The sequence below is a fragment of the Syngnathus acus genome, chromosome 20, assembly GCF_901709675.1.
Source record: "Syngnathus acus chromosome 20, fSynAcu1.2, whole genome shotgun sequence".
NCBI classification, from domain to species: Eukaryota; Metazoa; Chordata; class Actinopteri; order Syngnathiformes; family Syngnathidae; genus Syngnathus; species Syngnathus acus.
The window spans coordinates 1,994,212-2,016,843 of NC_051104.1; the positions used below are offsets into that span (position 1 = coordinate 1,994,212).

The 22,632-nt window shown below is 46.0% G+C and overlaps 3 protein-coding genes and 1 pseudogene across 5 annotated transcripts; 3 read left to right on the forward strand and 1 right to left on the reverse strand.

The window, feature by feature from the left end:
* Window positions 1-2,712: 2,712 nt before the first annotated feature.
* Window positions 2,713-10,259, forward strand: LOC119139403 (annotated as a pseudogene).
* Window positions 10,260-11,810: 1,551 nt separating this feature from the next.
* LOC119139386 (zinc finger protein 517-like) lies at window positions 11,811-15,593 on the forward strand. 2 transcript variants are annotated; one of them, XM_037279992.1, is made up of 5 exons: window positions 11,811-11,968; window positions 12,763-12,970; window positions 13,204-13,257; window positions 13,339-13,503; window positions 13,573-15,593. In XM_037279992.1, the coding sequence occupies exons 2-5, from the start codon at window positions 12,769-12,771 to the stop codon at window positions 14,865-14,867; spliced, it is 1,716 nt and encodes a 571-aa protein (XP_037135887.1). In that variant the 5' UTR covers window positions 11,811-11,968; window positions 12,763-12,768; the 3' UTR covers window positions 14,868-15,593. The 2 variants fall into 2 exon arrangements, with proteins under 2 accessions (XP_037135887.1, XP_037135886.1); XM_037279991.1 differs by having other exon boundaries at window positions 11,812-11,968; window positions 13,204-13,503.
* Window positions 14,930-22,588, reverse strand: chodl (chondrolectin). 2 transcript variants are annotated; one of them, XM_037280003.1, is made up of 8 exons: window positions 21,790-22,588; window positions 16,432-16,607; window positions 16,151-16,293; window positions 15,916-16,073; window positions 15,789-15,839; window positions 15,610-15,654; window positions 15,263-15,359; window positions 14,930-15,201 (listed from the first exon to the last, which is right to left on the reverse strand). In XM_037280003.1, exons 1-8 carry the CDS (start codon window positions 21,869-21,871, stop codon window positions 15,135-15,137), a joined length of 819 nt encoding a protein of 272 aa, XP_037135898.1. In that variant the 5' UTR covers window positions 21,872-22,588; the 3' UTR covers window positions 14,930-15,134. The 2 variants fall into 2 exon arrangements, with proteins under 2 accessions (XP_037135898.1, XP_037135897.1); XM_037280002.1 differs by having other exon boundaries at window positions 14,930-15,359.
* On the forward strand, window positions 18,976-21,527 carry LOC119139389 (galectin-3-like). Its single transcript, XM_037280001.1, has 8 exons — window positions 18,976-19,060; window positions 19,391-19,536; window positions 19,644-19,750; window positions 19,834-19,967; window positions 20,130-20,416; window positions 20,490-20,578; window positions 20,650-20,854; window positions 21,071-21,527. The coding sequence occupies exons 1-8, from the start codon at window positions 19,000-19,002 to the stop codon at window positions 21,215-21,217; spliced, it is 1,176 nt and encodes a 391-aa protein (XP_037135896.1). The 5' UTR covers window positions 18,976-18,999; the 3' UTR covers window positions 21,218-21,527.
* Window positions 22,589-22,632: the final 44 nt, after the last annotated feature.

The following is a 22,632-nucleotide window of genomic DNA, read 5'->3' on the forward strand; positions in this document are numbered from 1 at the left end:
CATACTTTTAGGGAGGCGTTCATTTACATCTTGATCCTGGAATGCTTGCTGTCATTGTCAATCGATTGTCATTTTTCATGTTACCATGTTGTTGTCATGTTATTGTAGTATCATGTCAGGTCATATGACCCTGTTGCTATGATTACATGTGGTTGCATTGTCATATCGCCTCAGCTGTCAATCATCTGTCAGACGATTAAAATGTATGTCAACATTTCGACCTTGTCAATGTGACGTCATAATTCAACAAACATTTATTTCTAGATGGAGACTGTGTTTGTGTACTAAAAGGCTTGATAGAAGAGCTTCCCATCCATCCATCCATCCATCCATCCATCCATCCATCCATCCATCCATCCATCCATCCATCCATCCATCCATCCATCCATCCATCCATCCATCCATCTCCTTATTACCTATCATTATTATTATTATTAGATTCCTTCATCCAAAAAAATTACACATTGACACCAAATACGTTGATATGCTTCAACAGAAGATTTGAATTGAATTCATACCAGACGATCTCAGATTTGTAATAGCCTGTGTATGTTTATGATTTAAAGGTGTTTCCAGGAGTGCATCTTTGCATATACTGCCAATTAATGAAATTGCTTTGCATTGATGCTGTACCTGCAAACGCACCACTGCACAATTGTTAAATTTTACAATGGCCCTTGTTGTACCTTGCTTCTTTCGGAGAGCCATTATGACTGACAAACCAAATAAATGTATGAGAACCTCGTATTATATACAGTGAAAGCGACAGAACAAACTGACAAACTCACCAACAGACCTCAGTCAGTCCGGGTCGGACAGAACACCTCAGATGTCATCACCCTCAGCACAGGCTCCCCTCAGGGCTGCGTCCTGAGCCCCCTGCTGTTCACCCTGATGACACATGACTGCGCCCCCAGGTTCACCACCAATCACATCGTGAAGTTTGCAGACGACACAACGGTGGTGGGCCTCATCAGGGACAACAACGACCTGGACTACAGAGAGGAGGTGGAGCAGTTGGTGGGCTGGTGCAGAGAAAATAGCCTGATCCTGAATGTGGAGAAGACGAAGGAGATCATCGTCGACTTCAGGAAGAACCAGCCTCACCACACTCCACTGATCATCAACAGCTCAGCTGTGGAGGTGGTCAGCAGCACTAAATTCCTGGGAGTCCACATCACAGACGACCTCACCTGGACTGTGAACACCACAACACTGGTCAAGAGGGCACAGAAGCGCTTGTACTTCCTGCGGAGGATGAGGAGAGCCCACCTGCCCCCACCCATCATGAGGACGTTCTACCGAAGCACCATAGAGAGCATTCTGACAAGCTGTCTCTCGGTGTGGTGTGGAGGTTGCAGCGCCTCCGATTGGAAGAACCTGAGGAGAGTGGTGAGGACAGCAGAGAGGATCATCGGGGCTCCTCTTCCCTCCATTCAGGACTTGTCATCCCAGCGCTGCGTGTCCCGAGCCCGTAATATTATCAGTGACCCATCACACCCCCACCATGGACTGTTCTCCCTGCTGCCCTCTGGGAAGAGGTTTCGCAGCATCCGCTGCAGGTCCACCAGGTTCTGCAATAGTTTTTTCCCTGCTGTCGTCAGACTGTTGAACATTCAAACGTAGTATTCCTCTGCACACTTGTAAATACTGCTTTTGTCTCCTGCACTGTTTACATACTTTATCACTGCTGCACTTTGTACTTTATAATTATCTTATTTCATATTTTTATATAGAATGTCACTTTTTTAACCAGCCGAAATACCACTACATTGTTGAAAGCCGTATGCAACGACATTTCGTTTTGTACACACCTAGTGTTGACAAAATGACAATAAAGTTCTGTCTAAGTCTAAGTCTAAATAACTCGTTTTCAAATCAGACGAGTAAAAACTGGTCAAATATTAAAAAAAAAGATATTATAAAAAGTGAAGACAATTTGCAATTCTAGTAATGACACACGAATTTGATGCACAATTTGTCTTCGCGGGCCACATAAAATGATGTGGTGGACCGTATCTGGCCCCCGGGCCTTGAGTTTGACAACTATGTGTTAAACGGATTACTGCGCTGAAAACAAATAGTTCCGCAAACAATTCGGAAATAACATTTTGCCGGACTTCGTATCGTATCGTATTTGATTACATTCTAAATAAAGGCATATTTTATTTGCAAACAAATTTTGTTTAAGTATGGTTAACGCGGCGACCTACTGTATGTTGCACGCGGAAGGATTTTGCAAGGCTGACTTCGCAAATGCGCCACCTCAATTATCGCAAACTATAAATAGACGACCACAGAATCTTTTGTTCATCGACAGACTTCGTTGTTTGTGCGTAAGTATGCGAAACAACATGTATATAATGTATCGGAACTTTGAATGTAAATGCTTCATTTCTGTTATTTGTTTGTTATGGCGAGGTATCGAAATAGAATCATTGGACTAATCGCCTTTTTGATTCCTCATTTAACGTACATGAATATTGAAATGTATTGTGGCCAGATGATGCCATCAAATGCGCATTAGATAGATATTAGGTTTTATAGCTTTACTTGTGGTTGTCGTGGTATTTATTTAAATTCGCTAAGGTTAGCACAGTAAGCACGTTGTCAGGATCGTCACAATGAGCAGGTGCGAACTGGGGCCTACTAAACAGCAAATGGCTCTAAACCACGATTGCTAGTTAACTATTTTCATTGATGCTCGTGTTCGAACGCTTGGCGAAGTGTGCCCGGTGGACTCTTGTGTAGAATGTTAATTTTTAAAATCTTTAGTTTAGGAAACTTTGAGATTGAGGCAAAATGGCCAGTCAAGAAAAAATGCCCATTCGCGGACGCTCGCGAGCAAGAGGCAGAGCACGTGGTCAGGATCCTGGACCGCCTGGGGTAAGTCAAGTTCAAATTTCTTAACTATGTGAGTGTAATTGGAGCTTTATACATGATCCATATATGCTACAACAATATATTTATGAAGGTGTGTGACACTCTGAAGTCATTTAGAGATTCTGTCAAAAACGATATATTCCAAATGTTACATGAGGGATTGTGCAACAGTCATGGCAAATGATGCATTTTTAATCTTTATTGCTCCTGCAAGACTCTGTCCAGAGAACCTGCACCAGATGTTGCAGCAAAACTAGTAGGTGGTTTGGTTGGTCGAGGGAGGCAGAAGAAAGCTCTGGTACCTTTTACTGAAGAAGGTATTGTTTTACACGATGTCATGGTTCTATTTTATAAATATATCTATCTATATATATATTAATATATCTATCTATATATATATATATATATATATATATATATATATATATATATATATATATATATATATATATATATATATATATATATATATATATATATATATATTTTTTAACCCATAATCAAACAGCCCTAATCTACAGTCTTGTCACAATAACAATATAGGGCAGAGGGGATATTAATGATCTAAATTTGTCTATCGTTAAGCCAAAACGACCATCTTGAACGACAAAAAATGGTGTAGTCTGAACTTGTCATCAGCAACAATAGTAATCCTTGAGAAATATGACAGTTATATTCTTTTATTTACTTTGTTCAACTACTGGTTCTCACGGTCTTGCATTGTAGCTGCTCTGGAGATCTCAGCCGGATTTCGCCAGGTGAAGATAGGAGAAAGAGGTGGACGTAGACGAGATTTCCATGATGGCGGCATTAACACCAGGCTGACGATGGAGCATGTCAAAACGTCAAAGTCTGGTATGTTATTTCAAAAGCACATGAATATTCATTGTTGATATTTCGACTGCAAACCTCTTATGATTGACGACTTTCAATCAGCGGGAGTGACGGGGTAAATTTTTCTTTTGATATCTAGAAATATAGATATAAAGAAATATCTGCATTGACCTTTTCAGGATCAAGTGGCTCGGCTATTCAGTTGTCGGCCAATTTCTTTCGTATCGTGTCCCGTCCTCAATGGGTTCTCTACCAGTACCATGTGGACTTCAATCCGCCAATGGAGGCCCGTCGCCTTAGAACAGCCCTCCTCTTGCAGCATGAGCAAGTCCTGGGCTCTGCTCACTGCTTTGATGGAGCAGTCCTGTTTCTGCCTCAAAGACTTGATGACAAGGTGATGGCAGACTCCACATTGACAACATACAGTGGCATGTGACAATCTTGTCCTTGACAATTTAAATGATTATTGACCCTTTCCCTGCACACAATTGCGTGCCATGTGTCCAGGTCACTGTGCTGCATAGCAGAACAAGAAATGGAGAGGACGTGCAAATAACGGTCACTCTGACGAATGAACTACCTCCAACATCACCAGTGTGCCTGCAGTTGTACAACATTATTTTTAGAAGGTCAGCATTTTTATTTTCCCTTTCATATGCTCTCAGTTTTGACTCTTTAAATATTATATAAAAATTGTCCACGGCTTCAGTAAGAAATAAAATAGAGCAAATATTGTATAAAAATCGTACACGGCGTCAGTAAGTAGTAAAATAAAGCCCGCATTGTTGATGGTCCACCATGTTTACATGCTATGAAATGCAGCAGAGGCTTGGCTTGTGACATTCTTTAAAATGATGGCAACAGACTAATTGGTGCATTATGGGTGGTCTTTATCTGTCTAACAATTTTTTGGGTATTCGATTAATGACGTCCATCCATTTTCTGTACCGCTTGTCCCCACGGGGGTTGTGGGCGTGCTGGAGCCTATCCCAGCAGTCAACAGGCAGTAGGCAGGGGACACCCTGAACCAGTTGCCCGCCAATCACAGGGCTCACAAAGACAACCAACCATCCGCACTTACACTTACGGGCAATTTGAATTGCTTTATCAGCCTACCATGCATGTCTCTGGGACTCATAACGCCACATCATTTTTCCCTAATATTTATCCGATAACCTTTTGAGCATCCTTTGTTTCTTTTGAAGGATTTTGAGAATCCTTGGCATGCAACAGGTTGGACGCAATTATTACAACCCCAAAGATCCACTCAACATCTCGCAGCACAGGTACAAGTGGCTCTCCTTTTAACACTATTAAAAAAAAAAAAAAAAAAAGCAAAAGTATTTACATTCATTTTTGGTAGCATTGGATTCTCATATGAAAACATTTCTGGGTCATATTTTTTTTTAACCAATGGCCTTGAATTATTTTTCCCCCTCCTTCAGACTGACTATATGGCCAGGCTATACCACAGCCATCTTGCAGTAAGAGTCGTCCGTCATGCTGTGCACCGACGTGAGCCACAAGGTGCTGCGCAGTGAGACTGTGCTCGACTTTATGGAGAACCTGAGGCAGAAGTGTGGATCACAGAACTTCAGTGATATCTGTGCCAAGGAGCTTGTTGGACTTATTGTTCTCACAAAGTAAGAAGGACATAGATGAGTTTCTACATGATCAGCCGAATGAAACGCACTGACCATCAATTGACATACTAAATGTCTTTGTTCTTAACTATTCTTTTTCTACCCGTCTGTGTCATTGTTAGATACAACAACAAAACCTACAGGATTGACGATATTGCTTGGGATCAAACGCCCTTCAACACATTCAAGAGAGGGGACACAGACACCTCCTTCAAGGACTACTACAAAAATGTTAGTTATACAAACTATTTATGTGAATGCTCTGATTCCTGGATGTGTTCCACGGAGTGTTTTTCTTTTTTCCCCATGTATTACATCTCATTTGATTCCTTCACTATTTTTCTATTGATCATAGCAATACGGCCTGGAAATCACTGACTGCAATCAAGTTCTCTTGGTCAGCCATGTGAAGAGAGTTGCTCCAGGTCAAACTCCTGCTGGACCAGCTTTGCTTATCCCAGAACTGTGCTACTTTACAGGTACTCACTGTATCTAGTATCCAAAACGTGATGCTTGCCTTGTAATGATTGACTTTTGCAATTCTTGTGTTCAGAGAGCAAAGACAATTTACTCTTAAACTTGTTGAAACAAATTAATCTCCTTTTGTCAAGGCCTCACTGACAAGATGCGAGCAGACTACACCATCATGAGGGATCTCAGTGCGCACACCAAACTGGGACCAGAACAGAGAGCAGGACGCCTTCTCAGATTTTCTTCCACCTTGAACAAGTAAATCTCCTTTTGTCTCCAACTTGAGTTCTTGTTGGTATTAGGGATGGGTGAGTATTGGTACACAATATCTGTATCGAGCTGATACTGTACCAGCCTTTATTTCAATCGATCAGGTTTTTGACCGATACCAGTCATCAATAACAAGGTGCCATCTTTTTGTCACTTTTTAGTATGATTTGATTTATTTTTAAACAGTTTCATACAAACAGTACTAATACAAGAACCACAAGCAACCAAACCACGGTGTATATCAATATATACGTATATTAAAATCTAATTCTCTATCAGCAGTCAATCTCTTGGCCATATTCTTCACTTCTTATTCAATTGTGGTTCTTGGAATTTGTCACAAACAAATATTTTTATAATCTATCATATTCCATCAATTGCTCCACCCCATCCTAGAGGGCTGCTCCCTCATTAATTTGTCAAACTGGTCTAAAAAAAAAAAAGTTATTTTGAGCCTTTTAAACCATAACTGATACTTTAAGTAATGATGGTTGTGTTTTGAAATTACTATCAGGCTATGTCATCGGTTATGAGTAAACCCAATGAAAAGTGGTCATTGCAGCTTTTTTTATATGATCTCATAGCGATACTGAAGCATTGGGAGAGTTGCACAAGTGGGGACTAAACTTTGACAAGCAGCTCCTGAAACTGACTGGCAGAGTCCTCCCACCAGAGAGGCTTTTCCAGCAATCAAGATCGGTAAAAATGTGCCTGTATTGTTTTCTTTTAAGATTAAATTGATATTAACCGATTTGTCCCTTAGTATGGTTACAACCCCCGAACAGCTGACTGGTCGAAAGAGATGCGTGGCTTACCTGTGATTCACTCTCCACCTCTGCAAAATTGGCTGCTGCTTTACGCTCGACAGAAGAGCAGAGAAGCTCAATGCCTCCTGGAGACTCTGTATAAAGTTGCAGCTCCACTTAAGATCTCCTTACAAAAATGTCATGTGAGGGACATGAAAAGTCTGGAATCACCAATGTCGTTTAAATCCAGCCTTTGTCGTTAAACTGTCGGGCTTTCTCCTCCATTAGGATTGAATATGAAGATCATCCGGAGTCTTTGCTGCGAACCCTGCAGCATAATGTCAGAGCTGAGACACAGATGGTCGGTGGCAAAATCGTTATTGTTCATAATTGATCTGCATTTGATTAAGTCAGTGTTTTGTTGCTGTGCAGAGGGGTAACTATTTCTAAATGCATTCAAATGATGCCTAAAGCAAATGGAAATGTTACGCTTGTTTGTAGGTGGTGGTGATCCTCAGCAGCAACAGGAAGGACAAATACGACTGCGTGAAGAAATATCTGTGTGGATTGCCCCACTCCCAGCCAATGTGTTGTGGCCCGCACCATCAGCCGACCTCAAGCCCTCATGACAATTGCGACCAAGATTGTGTTGCAGATGGCCTGCAAGATTGGAGGAGAGCTTTGGAGTGTGGAAATACCTGTAAGTCTCAGGCATGACTACTACAAGTTACGCAAATGATTTGTTCATGGTTCCCCTGTCTAAAGGTGGGTGATATCAGCTTCAAAAGAGTGCTGCACAATATCAGAATCACCTTTATTGTCGTCTTACTCAGTACGTCAAAAATTGAGCGCTGCTTCCTTGGTGCAAACAGCAAGTTAAGAGCACTCAGAACACAAGATCAAATGTAAAAAGGATATAAAATATAGAGAAAAGGCAGTATATATGTATCTCGAACAAATATCAATTTCACTATATTGGCCCATATAATATATGTAAAACATGCAATCAGTTTCTGATGGACATGCATGCACACAAAGAGAAAACCCAAAACAAACACCGTTACAGTGACATTTGTTGTGTGCAGCTGAAGCAACTGATGGTTGTGGGTGTGGATTGCTACCACGATATTGCTGCTGGGAAAAGGTCCATCGGTGCTCTGGTGGCTAGCCTCAATCAGAACATGACCAGGTTTGTGAATGGAACCAATGCATAGCTGCTGCTAATCTGTCACAATGTATAACATTTGTTTTATGTTAAGATGGTACTCAAAAGTCAAACTGCAAAGCAGAGGTCAAGAAATTATGGATGGACTGAAGATAGCCTTTGCTGGCAAGTTCATAATAACTACCCTATGAAAAATCACAGAATATTAGTATCAGCAAAAATCTGCTTTGCAGGTGCGCTCAAAGACTACTACAAATTCAATAAATGCTTTCCATCCCGCATCGTTGTGTACCGTGATGGAGTGGGGGACGGCCAGCTGCACACTATAGTCAACTACGAGGTGGCCCAGATTGTCGACTCCATCAAGTCCATCGGCCAAGACTACATGCGAGTGTCCCTCTGGGTGACCCTTGAATAAGCATGGCACTGATGAACTTTTTTGAACTGCCTGTCCATTTGGCCAGGCCCAAGCTGAGCGTGGTGGTGGTGAAAAAGCGCATCAACTGCCGGCTCTTTGAGCACTGCAATGGAAACGTCTTAAACCCACCTCCAGGGACAGTCGTCGACTCCGAAGTCACACGTCCGGAGTGGTACATTTAAGCCTTTTTGCTTATCCATAATAATTGTCATGATGTTTCCTTTGGAAGGACAAAAATGATTTTGACCTCCATTTGCCAGGTACGATTTCTACATCATTAGCCAGGCTGTCGCCTTTGGAAGTGTCTCTCCTACCCACTACAACGTTGTGTACGACACAAGTGGACTGAAACCTGACCATATGCAGCGGCTCACCTACAAGCTGTGCCACATGTACTACAATTGGCAGGTAAAGTCACCTTAAACTTCATCCCCTCAAATAACAAATACAAGCCCCAATTCCCATGAAGGTTGGGATGTGTAAAAGGTATATTAAAAAAATACAATGATTATAAATTCACCATTCATTTCCAATTGCACATTCAAGCATTTACATTTATTGTACTTTGTTTCCATTTGAACTTCAAATTATTCATGCTCATTCAGTTCACCTTGAGGAAAAATATCTTACATGCCCCAAACTGCTACTTAGAAAAATTCTAAAATTTCCTCATTTGAATACCCGCAAAAAATTAATTAGGATTTCATTTTTTCCTCTAATTTCTACATTATTTTGATTGCTACAAACGTTCCAACTTTACTGTTCAGCTGATCCCAACCAATGCCAGTAACTACCACTTACCTAAAATTCTACAATTTCACCTATTAGAATGACAATAAAAACTATTTTTGTTTGTCTAATTTCTTCATTTTTTTTTTTTGACTGATTTCAAATTGTTGCAACTTTAAAATTAGTCTTCTCCTGCCTTGCCACCTAGTGTAGAAAGTAAGCGCTGCAGTGCAATGCAATGAAATCAAATTGGCGACGGCAAATGTTCCTTCGCTACTGTGATGTCAGCCACTGATTAAAATCTTTTGACCTTTCTCCCTAAAATAATCGAAGTCACAAATGATTTAGAATAGGACTTAGAACAAGGACCTTCAACGGGAACCCACATCATTTGAATAGGTGCTTGTAATTAACTGCCCTGTTTGTAGCTTTAAAAATATTTTCTTTAAATATTGTTGTCCAACATTCCTACCTCAACCCAGTCCTGATGATTTCCATCATTAATGCAATATACCAATTTGCTTTTTTGGGGGATTTCCTTGTAAACTATTTCCTGTTGTTTTTTTAGGGGATCATCGCAGTCCCTGCACCTTGCCAGTATGCCCACAAATTGGCCTTCCTTGTGGGTCAAAGCCTCCACAAGGAGCCCAACGTGGAGCTGGAGGACCTCCTGTTTTATCTGTAGGGAGGAAGCAGCCCTGTTTGGCTGTTTGTTTTCTTATGTTATCTGTTTTGTTGTTCTCTTTGTTTTAAATAAGTTTTGGAATAAAGATCTAACAATCAATCAATTGCATGCTATTTGTAACCTCGAGGCCTTTGGTCCGTTCTAAATAGAGAATTTGTACTTTGAAAGAATACGTTCAGTGTGATAGAGCAAGACAGGAGTGGACTTTATACCTTTTTTTTGGCTCAGTTTATGATGCTTTACTCTTAACTCACCCAAGCATACCTTCTTAAACCTAGAGGTGGATGACCTCTTATTTGTTAAGATGAAAAATGCTTGTTCAGGTGTTGGTTAATTTTATGTATCATAAATGTGGATTTGCCTTGAGGTTTTGCAATGTGCCTGGATAAGGTGTCAAACAACACTAACATATTCAAGATGGCAGACATAGCATCTGTAAAAGTCAAGGTTCTTCAAAAGAAAAATACCTTATCCATTGGTTGACCACAATCAATTTGTGGGAAAAACAGGTCATCTCTTAGTCAATCAGACATGCAAATTGTTAAAAAATATCAAATTTATTTAGAAAGGATTGCACATGCACACAGTAATCCAGCAATATAGGCTGATTATTCTTATAATAAAGCTAGCTCACATTGCAAACTAAAAGATCTTCACACCATGAGAAACTCTTGCACTGCATAATTATAAAGTGAATGTACAAAAAGGCAGTTTGAAAATCAAGTATAAACAATTTACAAAAGAGCAACAGTCACACAAATTTTTTTTGTCAGTTTAACTGCCACTCTCAATCCAATCTCCAAAGGGTCATCAAATAACCAAAGTGCTCATTTTTACTGATGTTACTTTTTGGGGCGAGGGGGTGCATTTTAAAGTCCGAGGCAAAGAACTCCAGGAGTTATAAATATCGGATCTGATTGTATGGGAAAAGGACATTTCTTGAGTGCCACGTGATTTTGTAGACAACACAAATAAGACATTTGCAGAAACTTGGTCACATTTGATCATGTTTAAAAAAATAAACTAAGGCAAGTGGAGCTTTGACCTACGAGACTGAAGTGACTGCTGCTTTGCTTATTTTAATGGGGAAATCCCGAGTGGTCACTGTAGTACTCCTGACAGCATACTGACTGCACCATGTAAAATACTCCCACTTTCCACAAGTAACTTGTCAGGTTTTGCCAAAGTAAAAGTATCAAGGAATAAATGCCACCTGTTCCTTGTGTGTCAAAAGAAGATCAAGTTGTCAGTGGGAGACCCGTAGGGGACAGTTGAGGGTGTTAAAAAGTCATCTGTCGGTCACACCATCAGTGAGCTCAAGTCTAGCTCTAGAAGAAAACCAGAAGCACTCTGAGGCCCCGCTGAGTACAAACACAGCTTGTCTTGTTTCTGTATGAAGCTGCGCGCAGTCAAGAACAACACAGCGGAAGTATCAATTTACTTCCACACTTTAACAAGACGACATTTCCTAAATAACGGCAGCTCCTTACCCAAATTCATTTGCCTTTGGAGACAGGAGGGAGAGTAAATAAGAATCAGCAGCACTACCACATCTGAGACCATAGTACTCAGTCGGGTGAGGTTGAGTGCCCTTTATTGCTCGGGGATGAGATCCTGCCCCAGGTGGGAGAGTTCAAGTATTTGGGACTTTGTTTATGAATGACGGATGAAAGGAACATGAGTTCAACAGGAAGATCAACGCAAGGTTTGCAGTCACTCTCTAAATTGATGGATGGCTGGCAGATGGTTAGATGAATGCATGTAGTATTGTTTTATTTGGTTTGTACTTTTTAAATGAACTATTGCATATTTTACTTCAATTGTCATAGAAAGGGTAATATAGTTTTGTTATTGTTTTAACTTGAAACACATTAATCCATCCATCCATCCATCCATCCATCCACCCACCCATCCATTTTTATCCCACCCGCTAGAGGGCGCCCACAAGCCGTAAGCCTCGAGGAATCCACTTCTGGAAGAAAAAGAAGAAGCCAAAAACCGAGACAAGAAGTGTGCACCGAGGTGTTTGTCTCGCTCTTTCCTTGAACTTATGCAACGATTGTATTTCAATCTTGGGAAAACATCAACAACAAAACTCTTTCTTCGTCCGCCGGCTTGACGCAGGTAAGAACGCACCACTTCCTATTCGGATGCTTTTTATTGTTATTGTTTTGCTTGCGCTGTTAGCATGAAGTGGACTTTTTGTTGAATCGATGACTTTACTGATTTCTTCTTCCGTGTGGCGTGTAACTTTCTTATTCAGCTAACGCACACAACACTTATCAATCAACTAGCAGGACTTCCCACTTTCACGCCGGACTCTAATGTATGCTTAATCCCACACGTGCATTCATTCATTCGTTCGTTCATTCATACATCATGCCTTCCTTCCTTCCTTCAATGTAGTCATACATGACTCAAATTGAATGCTTGTTACATTGGTATAGCACCTTTCGGAATGAAAAAGCTCCTGTAAAGTCCAAATCCATCATGTGTAAAAGTTGGAAAGTTGGTTTTATGGCAGCATTAAGAAGCAGTGGCACACGCCGCTCACTTTGATCAGACTGTCAGCAAGTGAATAACGACACAAAGGCAATATTGTGCCCCCCACAAAAGTACAAACACGCCCCCCCTGCCTGCTGGGTGAGGCATGGTCTTCATGTCCGCCACAATAATAAAAACAAAAGACGTACACACACGTACGATCCGTTTAGAGAAAGATTAGAGAAGCTAACCTGCTAAAAGATGTTTTTTTCCCGTATTAATCAGTGCTGTACCGAACTACACCCAATAGTGTTATAATAATGGAAGAATCCGATGAATGATGATTAACTCCAGCCCACAATATTTAAAAATGCCTTTATGAATCATTAAACCATTAAACATAATCAAATCTGCGTTTGTGTGTTATGTTGAAGTGTGTGATGGCAGCTATGGCGGCAGCGCCACCCAGAGGCGGAGAGGACCTGCACGTCCTGGTGAGGAAGTGGCAAGAGGTGGCCTGCCAGTGGGAGGCGCCAGCGGGCAGCACCTTTGAGGTTGGCTGCCAGAGCGATAACGCCCAGAGTCGAGACGTCGGCGTCCAGACGGACCTGTTGACTCGCCGACTGTCCTGGAGACGTGCGGGTGGGCAGGCCATTGGTCACATGACCCTTAAAGGGGAACATAAGGCAAAAACGTATGACCTTGGATGACGCAGTCGTCTCAGCCATTTTGCCCTGTAGCGCACCTCTTTTTGCCAAGAAAAACATTTGCCTCATGTTCTTCTTTTACATTTGCAACTCCCTTCTGACCTCCTCCGACCTTTGTCCAATGTCGCCTTTGACCTCCTGTTCCGCTTACTCCTTTGGCCCTCGCAGGTTTCTCCGGCATATCCGTCAGGCGTTTGGCCCTGCGAGCCAATCGTCAAAATGGTGATGGCACGCTGCCGCATAGCAAAAGCAAAGTTATCAGAACCGCCGTCAAAGCTCAGGAGGTGTCCCTCGCCGATGTAGCCGTCTCCTCCCCCTCGCCGCCGCTGTCTGGTGGGCGGCCGCGGAGAACACGGCGACCTCCACGGTGGCGCGAAGATCTGCAGACGCCGGCGATGCTCGAATTGCGGCAGAAGGTGGCGGCCGAGGACGAGGAGGACCAGGGTGTGCAGACGTTGCCCCAGGAGGGTAAGAATGCACTTTTGTTTCTGTCTTTGAAAGCTTCTGTACGCATCTTCACTGCGTGTGCCCTGTTAGGTGCGGCAGCGGCCGACGCCAAGTTGGAGGCAGAGAACATCATGTGCGATGTGTGCGGGCAGGTTATGAAGAACAAGTCCAGCCTGGCTCGTCATTCCTTCATCCACACGGGCAAGAAACCGTTTGCGTGCCACCTGTGCGACCTTCGCTTCAACCGTCGCGACAACCTCAGCCATCACCTCAGCCGGCTCCACCCGGGGGGCGTGACCCGGCGCGAGAAGCGGCGCCCCGTCCAGACGTGGCTCTGCGACGTGTGCGGGAAAACCTTCCGCTGCAGGTCGGCTCTCAAGACGCACGAGATCATCCATCTGGGAGTCAAACCCCACCGCTGCGACCTTTGCCCGAAGGCCTACATGCGCACCAACGACCTCCAGCACCACAAGCTCACCGTGCACCAGGATGGTGAAGGTGACGGCAGCGGGACGCGCCGCCGCTCGGGCTCCTTGCTGTGTCACTTCTGCGGGAAAGAGCTCAAGTTCCGATCTCAGTTGGCGGCGCATCTGCAGACGCACACGGACGAGCGGCCGCACCTCTGTGACGTCTGCGGCCGCAAATTCTGCCGCCGCTACCAGCTGGAGCGCCACAAGCTCCTCGTCCATGTCGACGGCGGTGCCACAGAGGACGAGGAAGGCTCGCTGCCGTGCGACGTGTGTGGCAAGCGGCTGAAGACCGAGGCACTCCTCGCCGCCCACTCGCGCATGCACTCGGGTGACAAGCCCTTTCGCTGCACGCTGTGCCTGCGCCGTTTTATGCGCCACGCCTGCCTCAAGCGACACTACGCACGCGCACACATGAAGGAGGGCAGCGGGGCGGCGGCACGCTCCGCCGGTCTGCGCCAAGACAAGTCCTTCCCCTGCGCCACCTGCGGCAAAGTGTTCAAGTTCCGCTCGCTGCTGAGCAACCACGCGGCCGTGCACAGCGACGAGCGGCCGCACGCCTGCGACTTCTGCCCGCGCCGCTTCCGCCGCCTCAGCCACCTGAAGCGGCACCGACGCGTGGTCCACCGTGACGGCGCACGCCTGCCGCAGAACTTTGTGTGCCACATCTGCGGCAAGGACAAGAAGTGCCGCTCGCAGCTGGCGCGCCACGTCATCATCCACACGGGCGAGCGCCCCTTCGGTTGCGACATGTGCGCCGCGCGCTTCAATCGTCGAGGCAACCTGCAGCAGCACAGGAAGCGCGTGCACGGCATCCACCCGACGCCGGAAGAGGCCGACCCGCCGGTGCTCTTCCCTGACCTCGACGAGGACTGCGACTATAAACTGGAAGACACTGCGTCCTCGTCCGCTGACTGATGCCGCTCGTTCCACATTGTACCACGTTTCGAGGTGATTTTTCAGTTTATTCAACCTTTTTAAAAAAACATTATGGCAATTATGAGTTTCCATTTATTTGTGCATGGTGTGAGCTCAGCCCCGAGCTTCAGCAAATATAAAAGAAAAAAAAGTGAACATTTTCTCATGCTCACTACTTGGAACACAGCAAAACAAGCTCAGCATGCGATCCTCTAAGGATGTCAGGTGACACTATTGGCTCCGCCCACGTCACCGGGAGCTGCGCTGTCACGGCTCCATGATGTCACCTTTGGGCGGCTTGGCAATCCAGAGGTTGGCCTGCCTCGCCGGCGAGCTGTTGGTGGAAGGAGCTACGTGGGTTATCTCGGCGCCAACTGCGCAAGAATATTGCCCACCTTGCGCTCAGCAGGCGGCAGCAGCAAGTGGCCGAGGCCGCCAAGATGAGCAGCAGCAGCGGGATGGTTGGAAGGATGACGTACAGCGCCAACGGGCCTGCACGCACACGGAAACAGCATGACGCAAACTTAGAGCGTTTCCTGAAAATGTTACTGGCGGGTGAACAATTAATCCCATTTGTTGCCACTTCAACTGTTACATCGCTTACGTACAATAACAATGTATCTTAGTTCCTATTAAGAGCGTTGTGAGACCGCAAAATTCATTTGTGTCCATTTTTATCATTCAGTGGCCAATCTGAGACAAAATACATGTACAGAATGTGTCTGAGTGCGTCTGTGTGTACCTGAAGTTCCTGTCAAGGTGACGTGACCCCTGTCCAGTGTGGTCTCTAAACATACACACAAACACACACAAAATGGCGCTGGGAATAATGGCGTTGTATCAAAACTAGTTTGACCTCACAAGTCAAAGCAAAAGAATGGTGTGTCTTTTTTTTTTGTATGTGTTTTATCTGGCGCTGACCCGTTCCCTGCCCAGCAGTCGCGATGCTGGGGTCCTCCTCCGGGTGGCGTTCTGCCAATGGGAGAAAAAAGAAACGAGTCAGAGAGCAGCCAGGATGATGAAGATGACAAGACCAAGGTGGAAGAACCTGGTTGATATTTGCAGATAAAATTATGTTTCATGGAGCACCGGTCGTCATTCCAGTGATAAAGGTAGGCCCCGCCCACTCCCGGATCCGCACGCGGCTGATGATACATCACCACGCAGGACTCGGCGCCGCACGACGGCTCGTCCGAGTACCACTTCCTGAGAACAAGCATCACTTGCTGTTTGCAATAAGCCCCCACCTGGCGCAACCTCACGCGCACGCGCAGTGGCATCACCTGAAGGACGCCGAGCTGCCGTCGGTCCACCTGTAGCGTTGCGGACAGGAAGTGACGCCATCGGGAGGGTTGCGCTCGTCGTCCGCGCGGGTCAAACCAATCCAAAAATCGCCATCTGATATGCCCGAGCCCAGACGCAAATCCTGAACAGCAAGGGGACAATCAACAATGAAGAAGATCATGGTGATACAACGATGATGATTTCAATTTGATTATAATAATGAAAGTGACAGAGGTGTGGATAATGATGTTGATTATAAAGAAGGCCACCAAGGCGCCACCTCCAGCAGGCTCTGGATGTGTTTTTGTTCTTGTGGCGTGCGAATGCTAACGAGCTGGCCGCCGTCCATGCGGCACGCGAGCTCCGCCTCCCTGAAGTCCACGCGGCTGGACACGTCGTGGAAGTACGCCATCTTGTAGCACGCTCGCCAGGCCACGCCCAGACACACCCGTTGACCTGTGAGCGCACACAAGCACAGGCGATGATATTTTGATTGGTTTGTTTCAATAAAGTTGCTGTAGCGGTGTCATCAACATGATCGGAGTGACATCATCACCGCAAGAAACATTTCCGGCTAATTGCAGAAATGACCTCAATGACCTCCAGGTGGATTTTGAGTATGCTGTCACTGCATTAACTGGCTGGAGGTGAGTGTTGGAATAATTGGATAGTGAAGCACTGGTCAGTCTGGCCAAGGGCCTCATAATTTATGAGTTGGACTTTCTTGCTCCAACGAAGTTCTCAGAGAATTCCTTCAACCCCCAATCATACAATTATACTTTTCCTTTCTTGGCCATCCCTGTCAGAGGCCCTCACTAGTTATGAGCAGAACTCCTATGTACCAACAAAAGCTCTCTGTTTAGTTCATAAGAACTTCTTTCTCTTTTAGTCAACTCTGTAGCTTTTGTTCATAGATTGTTCAGGACTGTCACAGTCATGTGTCGATGTGTCCTTGGGCAAGACACTTCACGCACCTTGCCTCCAGGTCGCCATTGTAAATGAGAAAACGTTCTCAATTGACTTACCTGGTAAAACATTTAAAGTTATTTGCACAAAAGTTATCCAATATTTACTCATTATTATTGTGTTGTGTTTGTTTGACAAGAAAAGAAACTTGTTGCCTTGTTCCACAGGAAAACAGTTCTCCTCACGAGTAAAACGAATACTGGTTGTCTTGTCTTTGTTTCAGTATGTGAATTAATGTCTGACGGTACTCAGACCTGACAACGTGGCAGGCGAATGCTCGCTGGCCTTGACCTGCATGACAAGACATTTTTGGGTGATGCATGTCCCTAAACTGATATAGTTGTTTTCTTTTTATCAGTGGAACAAGCAGTATGTCCTTGGCAATCCAAATGCGGAAACATTGTGGCGTCTCGCAAGCGTGTCCGCAGGGAATGCGGACGTTCCTCTAAAAGGGCAGGATTTTCTCACTGCGATGATGGTTCCAGCTAGGGCCCAAAAGTCCAAACTGTAGTTACCTTCTCAGGTGACCCACCTGTTTGCCCATGTTTGTGAGGACAGGAGGCCGTGTGTCTGACACGGTGGTCTGCAGCACAGGAGCTCCACAGGGGACCGTCCTGGCCCCCCTCCTCTTCACCATCTACACAGCTGACTTCACCCACCACACATCAACCTGCCACCTCCAGAAGTTCTCGGACGACTCCGCCATCGTCGGTCTCATTAACAACGGAGACGAGACGGAGTACCGAGAACTGAATCACAGATTCGTGGACTGGTGCCAGCGGAACCGCCTCTAGATTAACTCTGGGAAAACAAAGGAGCTGGTGGCGGACTTCCGCCGGCGCAAAGTCCCCCCCTCGCCGGTGAACATCCAGGGAACGGACATAGAGATTGTGGACTCTTACAAGTACCTGGGTGTTCACCTGAACAATAAACTGGACTGGACTGTTAACACTCAGGCCCTATACAAGAAGGGCCAAAGCAGACTCCACCTGCTGCGCGGAGTGAGGGACGGCCTCCTGAGGACCTTCTACGACTCTGTGGTGGCGTCCGCCATTTTTTATGGGGTGGTCTGCTGGAGCAGCGGCATCACTGCAGCGGAGAAGAAGAGACTGGACAAGGTGGTGAAGAAAGCCGGCTCTGTCCTGGGCTGCAGTCTGGACCGGGTGGAGGTGGTGGGGGAGAGGAGGATGGTGGCTAAGCTGTCCTCCATCATGGACAATGTCTCCCACTCCCTTCATGAGACTGTCAGAGCCCTGGAGAGCTCCATCAGTGACCGGCTTCGTCACCCACGATGCACCACCGAGAGGCATCGCAGGTCCTTCCTCCCTGCTGCCATCAGACTGTACAACCAGGCCGATCACTGTAGCTAACGGACAATAATAACATGCAATAATAACGTGCAATAACCATATGTGCAATCATATGTGCAATATCTGTCGACCTCACACTCTTCTTACCTGCTTTTTTGCACTGTTTTTCTTCCTTTGCACTATTTTTTTATCTAATATTTTTTTTATCTCCACTGTATATTGTGTATTGTGTATATACTGTCAATATTTTTTAATTATATATATCTTTTACTTTTTTAAATCTTTTACCCCCTTCCCCGCATGCGTGTGTGTGTGTGTGTGTGTATATGTTAAGTGTACTGCTGCTAACACAGGAGTTTCCCCATTAGCTGGAAATGTAAAACATGAAATGTCTGCATGTTATGCAATTCAGTTCAAAAAGTAAAGAAAAGAAAAGCAAGCTTGTCCTAAGCTTTAAAGTCACGTTTCTGTAGTGTGGGGGGCGGGCATGTTTTCAGGGGCGGGGACAGCCGGCTTATTAGTCCAGCGCCGCCGCCGCAGCAGCATCCGAGACCGAGACGGGGTCAGCAACCATGAAGCTGTCATTCACCGCGAGGCTCTTCATCGCCTTCGGCCTGTGTTGGACCTGCGCAGGTGAGCTTTATTGGACTCGAAATCGGCACTTTGTGCACATCGCGTGATACACGTGTCTTTCTTCAAAGAGTTGAAATGCAACATTGAGATTTATAGAGACCAAAATGTTCCCTGTAATGATTTTTCGTCCCTCGCTTTATGATTACGAAAGTGCAGTTTGAATTTTGCCTTTGATTCCTTTGAGCTCATCATTTTTTTTAACCGTCAGAGAATGTCCCTTCGTTGAAAAGAATCCAAATTGAAAGTCAAGATATTTACTATGTAGCAAGGGGCTCGCTTGCGTGCTTGCATAGTGACGTGGTGCTGTCCTTGTTCTTGTTGCTGCTGCAGGGCTGCCCAGGTGTCTGGCCGGCTGGCAGGAGTACAACGGCCGCTGTTACTACTTTTCAAAGGACAAAAAGAATGCGGACGATGCTGAAAACTTTTGTCGCCAAAACGGAGGACACCTGACAAGCGTTCTGGACCAAATGGAGCAGGTGACCCCTCCCCTCTCACTTACTGACTAACTCACGCACAAGCCCCCCCCCCACACACACACACACACACACTCTCCCTTCACTCCCTTCTCCTCCCTTTCTTGCAGTCCTGGCTGGCGTCTAGAATGAACAAATGGTGGCTCGGCCTGTGGCGCAAGAGCCTCAGAGACAGGTGGCAGTGGAGAGATGGAAGTCCTTATGTTGCGTCTGAGGCGTAAGTGTCCTGCCTCCAGTAAGAAAGCGCAAGTCAAAGGCAAAAGCGGCCTTTGGCTTTGAAGCAAGCTCATCTTGTTTCAGATTCTGGGCTCCAACACAGCCAAACAACCCCCCTTACACCGACAAGCCTGAATTCTGCGTGGTGAAGTGGAACCTCTGGCACGACATGTACTGCTCCCATGTCACTAACTACATCTGCAAGCGCGCCCTCCTAGGTGAGTCCAGCCCGTGTTGCTTTATGGCCGCATTGCCTAATCCACATAGTCAAGTTTTAAACACGTATGAAATATGTTCTGGCCCAGCTGCACGTGACCAACAAAAATTTTGCATGCCTTGTACATGTGTGCCCTCCTTTCAAATGGTCTTCATGTCTGCAGATAAGCCCTGCCCGCCTCCGCCTCCAGCCTGCCCTCCTCCGCCTCCGACCTGCCCACCTCCGACCACCCCTCCTCCGCCTCCAGCCTGCCCTCCTCCGCCTCCGACCTGCCCACCTCCGACCACCCCTCCTCCGCCTCCGACCTGCCCGCCTCTGACCAGCCCGCCTCCGCCTCCGGCCTCCCCGCCTCAGGAAGAGCCCAAGATGTGCATGAGCTCTGCCGATGGGCAGGGATGTTCCTCTCATGACATTGCATGCTCGTGCCTGCTGGCCATGGTTGCCAGCCCGGTGAGTCACGACTTTTTGCCCACAAACGTCGAGTTGTACACTTGTCATCTTGCTCAATTGTGCATGCGTGCAGAAAGGCGGATTCCAAGTTGCTATCAAAGACGGTTTGAGCGTGGGCCGCAGCATCGTCATCAAAGGACAAGCCAAGAGCAATGTCACAAAGTAACTGCCCTCATCACACACACACACACACACACACACACAGTTCCCACCGCGATGCATTTGTGCAACAGGCTCGTCGTCAACCTGAACGTGCGCGACGATACCGACGACGACAGCAGCGACGACACCAGCACCAAGGAAGTCACATCAGCGCTCCACTTGAACTTCGACTTTGCGAAGCAAATCGCCTTGCTCAACACCAGACTGGCCGGCAAATGGGGCGACAAGCAGACGAAGAACATGCCCCAACAACTCCCCTTGAGTCGGGCCTTCAAGGTGAGGCCCGCAGCTCCAAACATAAGTGGACATCCGCATTTGTGCTCACTTCAACCAACCGGTCAACACAATCAGCCCAACATTTGGCGTTCCTCAAATCCAAAATGGCATTGACGATTTGCAAAGGTTGATGTGGGCCCAAGAAGCCATTTCTGCATTGTTTTTTGGTCCATAATTGACCATAATTGCTGACCCTGCTCTCTCGTGGCCATCCAGATTGTCATCAAGTGCGAGGTCAACGGCTTCAAGATGACCTTCAACGACGACCTCCAGCTGGACATCAACTATGCTGTGCCTGACCTGCAAAAGATCAATTGGCTGGAGGTGTGGCAGGTGATGCTGACCAGCATCCAGCTGATGTGACGGCGCCGTCCGACAACTGCTTCCCGTCTGGGCGACGTCACGCAAGCGGCAATGAGCTCAATTCAAACGCATTCTTTCGCCCACCTTTTGTTGCTGTCCACTTTTAGCCTTGTATTGATCATGAGAATCTCACAGTATGACGTCATCACGGTATGGAGGCCACACGGCCGTGTTTTTGTACTATTGGTTAAAAATGTCCTCGTGTGGAAAAAGAAATAAGTAATGTGAGGTATAAATATTTGTAATGTGATGTATACACACACTATGATTTAATGAGTTCATTTCAATAAAGTTTTGAAGCATAAGAAAAGTTGGGCTGAGAGTTTAAATTTACTCAGGTGGCGCAGAAAAGGCAAGAATAAAAAAAGCTGATGCGGCCACAAGCCCAAGTCATCTCACATCTTTTACTCTCTCGCACACACACACTCACGCACTAGATTAACTGAAATTGTGCAACATTTGCATTTTCATTGCCAACACACGCACGAGCAGCTGAAGTGTTGTAGGCATGCCGCATGGAGTGCAAGGTGGCAAAAATGGTTTCACGATCATCCTTTGGCCACAAAACTCACCACTGAGGACTCTTCCACCGCGGATCGCTGTGACCAGCATGACGACAGCCAGGACGGGCAGCCTCGCCAGGTCAAAGGTCATCTTCTTGTCGTTGTTTTATAGAAAAACACTCCTCCAAAAAAGAACTCATCAGGCGTTCATGTCTCCTCCGCGGTGTGGGGTTGATGTGCTGCGCAGTCGGGGTCGGCTATGCCCCACTCTCTCTCTCTCTCTCTCTCTCTCTCGCTCTCTCTCTCTCTCAATTTCTCACACACGCACTCAACTTAATTGGTTTAGTGGGACAGCAGAGACGCTAATCAATAACTGCATCGATAGCTTCCCTTTGCAGCATGATGACTTCATCACAATTACGTCATTGCGTTGCCAGGATAATGCAATGGCGACTATTTCGATTTATTTTAAAAAAAAAATCATCTTCATTTTCCACCAATCACATTTGCGCGCGGACACGCGCACAGAAAGTGAAGATGTGCACACTTCAGCCCACAAGTCGGTTGCCATGGTTATTGCGTGTGCATAGCTTAGTCGTGGTGTCCATTCTCCGGCCACCGCCAAGGCAACCCCCTCCGCCCCCACCCCTCGCCCCCAGCTGCGTTTGCGTATTGTAATTGTTTGCCGCTGTTTCTACACGGACCCGTTTCACTGACGGACGAATACAAGCTACCGCGGGAGGGGCTGACAGGGCAGCAAAGCTGGCAGTGGCAGCCTGCAATTTCTGGTAGGTTTTCCATGATCGATTCCTTGGTCGGTTCCGGTCTCAATGTGTTGTGTTTGACTTGATTGGATTGGACATCGATTTGCATTTAAAAAGCCAGATGAACTTCATTGATCTGTTTTGGTTG